At 40.2% G+C, this 6,000-nt stretch overlaps 1 protein-coding gene across 1 annotated transcript in view; it reads left to right on the forward strand.

Annotated features, from left to right (window-relative positions):
- The window catches only part of cachd1 (cache domain containing 1), an 81,286-nt gene extending 76,089 nt beyond the window's left edge, over positions 1-5,197 (forward strand). The window contains exons 25-27 of the mRNA XM_062998034.1: positions 226-303; positions 1,584-1,685; positions 4,207-5,197. Of these exons, the coding sequence (XP_062854104.1) occupies positions 226-303; positions 1,584-1,685; positions 4,207-4,454 (428 nt within the window). The 3' untranslated portion in view covers positions 4,455-5,197. The remainder of the gene's footprint in view (positions 1-225; positions 304-1,583; positions 1,686-4,206) is intronic.
- The last annotated feature ends 803 nt before the right edge of the window (positions 5,198-6,000 follow it).

The raw sequence follows: 6,000 nt of genomic DNA on the forward strand, positions 1-6,000 counted from the left end.
CTGATCTGTGCTGGTCTGTGCTGATCTGTGCTGATCTGTGCTGGTCTGCGCTGATCTGTGCTGGTCTGTGCTGATCTGTGCTGATCTGTGCTGGTCTGTGCTGGTCTGTGCTGATCTGCGCTGGTCTGTGCTGGTCTGCGCTGGTCTGCGCTGATCTGCGCTGATCTTTACTGGTCTGTGCTGATCTGTACTGGTCTTTTACTTTACCGTGTTTGTTCACCACAGAAATGTCAGTCCGGATGTCCAACCTGGACAACGAGCGTGACGAGAGAGACGACGACAGTCACGAGGACAGAGGAATAAGTACGAGCTGCTGACAAAAATAAAACTTCTTTATGTTTTACATATTTACAGGCATTTTTAATGATCCTACACAGACCGGCTTATCAGAGGTTTTTTAAGACGGACGCACTTCATAAGTAATGAGAAGGGAAAACAAGGCAAATTTTTAAAATTGAAAACAATGCAAATAAAAAGTTAACATTAAAAAATAAAAACAATACAAAATTTAAAAATAAATTAATACAAAATTTAAAAATAAATCAATACAAAATTAAAAAAATAAAAACAATACAATTGTAAAAAAATATTTATACAAATTAAAAAAATACAAATTGAATAAAAGGGAAAACAAAGCAAATTTTTAAAAGTGAACACATGCAAGTAAAATAAAAACTTAATACAAATAAAAGTTTAAATAAAAATAAATAAAATAAGAAGTGAAAATATACAAATTTTGGAAAATGGAAATATTACAAATTAAAGTTGAAACTACAAATAAAAAAATAAAAACTATACAAATAAAAAAAAAAAAATACAAACTACAAATTAAAAAAATAAAAACAATGCAAATTTAATAAAAGGGAAAACATTTTTAAAAGAACACAATGCAAATAAAATACAAACTTAATACAAATAAAAAATACAATACAAATAAAAAAATAATAAAAACAATACAAATGTTTAAAATAAAATTTATACAAATTAAAAACTACAAATAAAAAAATTTAAAAGCAATACAAATTTTAAAAAATAAGAAAAACAAGGCAAATTTGTGAAAAAGTGAACACAATGCAATAAAATAAAAACTTAATACAAATAAAAAACAATACAAATTAAAAAAGTAAAAATTATTTTAATAATGTGAAAATACAACAATACAAATAAAAGTTGAAACAATACAAATTAAATAGAATGGAAAACAGTGCACATTAAAACTGCATAATTTTCTTTTGTAGTATATGGAGAGCACCTGATGAAGGTATCAGACTTTAGTAGGTGGTGCAGGTCACAGTTTAAAGCCAAAACCGTAGCAGAGTGATTTGGGTTTATAATTCTTAATTTATTTAGTTTTAATCTGTATTTATTATATTATTATAAATCAGACTTATTTTAACCAGTATTAATATCAGTAATTACATTTTTGTAGCTAAAATAGAATTTTTTTTGTTTGTCCATTTCAGCAACATTAGCATCACAGTTAAAAGAAGCTGGTATTAGTGGTGCTGTGTTGGCCGTGTGTGTGTGTGTGTGTGTGTGTACATACTAAGCTGTAGTTTTACTCTCGCTGTGTTTCTCTACAGTCAGTAACACGCGCTTCATCGCTGCCGTCATCGAGAGACACACACACAGTCCTGAGCGCAGGAGGAGATACTGGGGCCGGTCAGGAACAGAAAGTGACCACGGTGAGTGTGTTCAGTCAGAGACTTAATAAAGGATGTTAAGAGCTGGTATTTCTCTTTTTACCACCTCTGTAACCTGGTCGGGGTTAACACAAGGTGCATTCACTGGGTTAACACAACCAGTACAGGACGCCAGTCCATCACGGCTGTCCTCACGATAAAACCACATTTATTTCTTATGGAGGTGAAGCATCCAGGGTTTGAATCTTAGAGGTGCAAAGTCTGAGGTGGGCTGGTGAGGTGGTGCTGGTCCCAAGCCCGGATAGAAATACGAGGATTGTGCCAGGAAGGGCATCGACATTATGCGCATTATCTCTGCCACCGTCAAACGCTACGCTCCGTTCTTGGTTCCTAGATAATCGTTCCTATCAGAGATGGAGGAGAAACTCCAAAAAAAGAACAAAAAAAAAAAGACCTTTCATATTGTCAGTCATACAGTCAGTGATGGACTACACAGGGATGTGTTTATAAACAAGCGATTTTCCTCCAGGATTTTTGCATTTACATTTGCGGCACTTATACAGTATACAGTCTGAGCAGTTGAGGGTTAAGAGTCTTGGCAACTTGGTGGTAGTGAGACTTGAACCTGCAACCTTCTACTTACTAGTCCAGTGTCTTACCGCCACGTCATCTGCTTGTTTTCGCAACCAAACGGCCGCAGACGATGATGACGCTTCCGGTGTGAACACAATGCGATCAGTGATTCGGGAGACGAGAGGCGAAAAATCGCTGCCTATTCAAACTGATGACGCTGCTGTGTCGATACAAGATGTAGAACACAGGTCCTAACAGAGATGTATCATTTGTTTAAGCACAATAATAAAGAGTTATCACATTTGGGAACTGATAAGCAGAACCAAAATTGAGTTTGTACCCTTGTGTTCTAGGTTCCCCAACCCTATTTAATTTAATTTTATATTAGCTAAGGTTGTCGGTCCTGCAGTCAGCTGATGTACCTTCTAAATCACATCATTCTGCAGCGTTCTCGAATTAAAACGTGATTTTATGTAGCAACAAAAAGCAGTTTTATGTTTGGCACAGAGAGAGAAAGAAAGAAGTGGATGTGTGTGAGTGATCGCGCTGCTTAAATAAAGGTTTTTGTTCTTCTTACCAAAGATGACGCCCACTAGTGGTTCACTCGTCATGCTCCAGGGGTCAGTCTTCAAAAAAAGTGAAATAAATAAATAAAACAAGTGAATCGATTTGGTGTGTGTGTGTGTGTGTGTGTGTGTGTGTGTGTGTGTGTGTGTGTGTGTGTGTGTGTGTGTGTGTGTGTGTGTGGGACGAGAGAGCGAGAGCTTTTGTTGTACTGGGCTCTGAATCACTCCAGCACCACCAACACACTCCTGAGCCTTCAGCTCCGAATCTGACCGATGGACCCGCGGTTCAGATCAGGATGCGATTCATCCCCCTCACTTTTAGAAGCAGTTTTAATACCAGAATTTGACAGAATTTAAATAAAAAAACATCAAATATTCATGCGCATCATTACTGAACCCTCAGTACTTGGTGGAACGTTATTTTGCCCTCTCCTCATCGAGGTTTGATGGCTTTTGTGCTAACAATATTCTACAGAATTTAAATCCTTTTGATGCAGTGAAACGATCTCCTGTCAGCTCCTGTGAGCAGCTCCTTTGTTTTCACTTCGGTTCTAACACACCTCACACTTGAATCTCTGAGTGTTGATTATATACAGTAACACATCACAGCTCAAGCAGATTAATCAAGGTTTTTGAGTCCTGATAGATAGACAGTAACAGATAGATAGAGAGAGACAGACAGACAGACTGACTGACAGACATATACAGATAGATAGACAGATAGATAGATATAGATAGACAGTAATAGATATATAGATAGACAGACAGACAGCTATAGATGGATGGATAGATAGATAGATAGATTATAGATAGACAGACAGACAGATAGATAGATTATTACTAAATAGACAGTAATAGATAGACAGACAGACATCAATAGATAGACAGACAGACCGATAGATGGATGGACGGACGGACGGACAGATAGATAGATAGACAGACAGACATAGATAGACAGACAGACAGATAGATTATACAGACAGTAATAGATAGATAGACAGACAGACAGATATACATAGACAAATACAGATACACAGACAGATAGATAGATTATAGATGGATAGACAATGAAAATGAAAATAGACAGTGATAGATAGATACACAGACAGATAGAGGGACAGACAGACGAACTAAAAGACAGACGTAGATAGACAGACGGACGGACAGATAGATAGATTATTGCGAGATAGACAGTAATAGATAGATAGACAGACTAACAGACAAATTAAGGTAGAGTGAGCAACCCAGCACAGAGCCAACCTTCTCAAAACATTTTTTGCATGTCATAATGGTTAAATCATGTTGTAACCCAACTTTAGGTCCTACAGACTAGCAGCAATATTTTATAGGGGTTAGATAACTGAGACATGGCATAGCTGATTAACTGATTCAATGATTTCTGATGTGTGTGTGTGTGTGTGCAGGTTACAGCACGATGAGCCCTCAGGAGGACAGCGAGAACCCGCCGTGCACCAGCGAGCCGCTCTCGGCCGGCGTGGACGTGGGCAACCACGACGAGGACCTGGAGCTGGACACTCCGCCCCAGACGGCCGCGCTGCTCAGCCACAAGCTCTACCCGCACCGGCACATGCACTCGCGCCACCCGCTGCACGCCCACGCGCACCACCTGCAGGCGGCCGTCACCGTCCACAGCGTGGACGCCGAGTGCTAATGCCCGGAGCTCACGGGGCTCGCCTTCAACGCCACTTCAGTCCCGCCTGGACGCCTCCTCGGGAGGGGGGAGCGGGGCGAGACAGAGACCTCCTGCGGAACTCTTTGTTCTTTTTGTATGAGGCGTTTTAACGAAGGACGTTTAAATCCGCGCTCGTTTTAAGTGCCGCCGACTTTATCTAAGAAGAAGAAGCAGAAAGGATTATTTTTCTACTATTTATTTATCTGACACGGAGTGGCTCTCACCATGAGGATCTGGTTTCTCATGACTGGATTGCAGCGAACGGTGAATCGGTGGCGCCTGTGTTTTAAAGAAAGAAGAACTAAAACTAAGAAGAACTAAAAAGAATTTTAGATAAGGACCGGCATATCCGCCGCATGAGGAACGCTCTCGAGTCGTCCAGCCGTCTCATTCCTCGACCAAAACTGTTTTAAAGTGACCTCACGAAGCCTGCCGACCACTGTGTATAAACTCTGGGCGTAATTTGACCACCCGAGCGAGCGTTTTATTATCCTTTTTATTTTTTGACGCTCAGATTAGCTTAGCATTGATCTGACGTAGTTTTATTCCCGGCGTGAAACGAAAGCAGGACTCCGCCGCTCTGGTTGCGTCGCTCGCCTTTGTGCTTTTATGATTTTAGAGGGTTTATAAAGTACCTATTGTTTCCAGATCGAAATAATATACCGTGTATATACACCTGACCTTTAACAACATGGATATAAATAAGTTCACTTCTCAAAGCCCTTTTATTGTGTCTGTTTGTTTATTCATGAAGGTGATACGTGATCGCGATAATTATACGTGATTATGTCCTGGTCGTAACGTCATTCTCATTCATTTTCAATCAGAGATGCAATTTCCAGAGACAGGAGGCGGAGCTAATGCTGGTGACGCAAAGTGGGCGGAGTCCGTGACACATCAAAGTTGAGCAAACTTTAACTTTATGCAAATTAGAAGCATTTACATTTTATTCATCCAAAGCGACTTACAGTACTGTGACAGTATATTGTCAAGCAATTGTGGGTCATGGGCTTGAGGCTTGGGGCTTGAACCAGCAACCTTTCGATTACTAGTCCAGTACCTTAACCACTAGGCTACAACTGCTCCCTCTAACGTCTGCTATGATCTAACGTCCGTCTACATATGAGAGGATGTCAACTGTGTTACCCTGTATTCACCCCAGCAGGGACGCGACAAAGTGACCGACTGTTGTTCATTTCAATCAGAGACAGGAGGCGGAGCTAATGCTGGTGACGCAAAGTGGGCGGAGTCTGTGACGCATTAAAGTTGAGCAAAGTTTAACTCTATGCAAATTAGGAGCGTTTACATTACATTTACCCAAAGCGATGACATTATATACTGTATAAGCAATTAAGGGTTAAGGGCCTTGCTCAAGGTTCCTAACAGTGGCAACCTGGCAGTGGTGGGGCTTGAACCAGCGACCTTTTGATTACTAGTCCAGCACCTTAACCACTAGGCTACAAACTGCTCCCTCTAACGTCTGTCTACATATGAGAGAATGTCATCTGTGTTACCCTGTATTCAC

This window comes from Trichomycterus rosablanca, chromosome 6 (assembly GCF_030014385.1).
Source record: "Trichomycterus rosablanca isolate fTriRos1 chromosome 6, fTriRos1.hap1, whole genome shotgun sequence".
Lineage (NCBI taxonomy): Eukaryota > Metazoa > Chordata > Actinopteri > Siluriformes > Trichomycteridae > Trichomycterus > Trichomycterus rosablanca.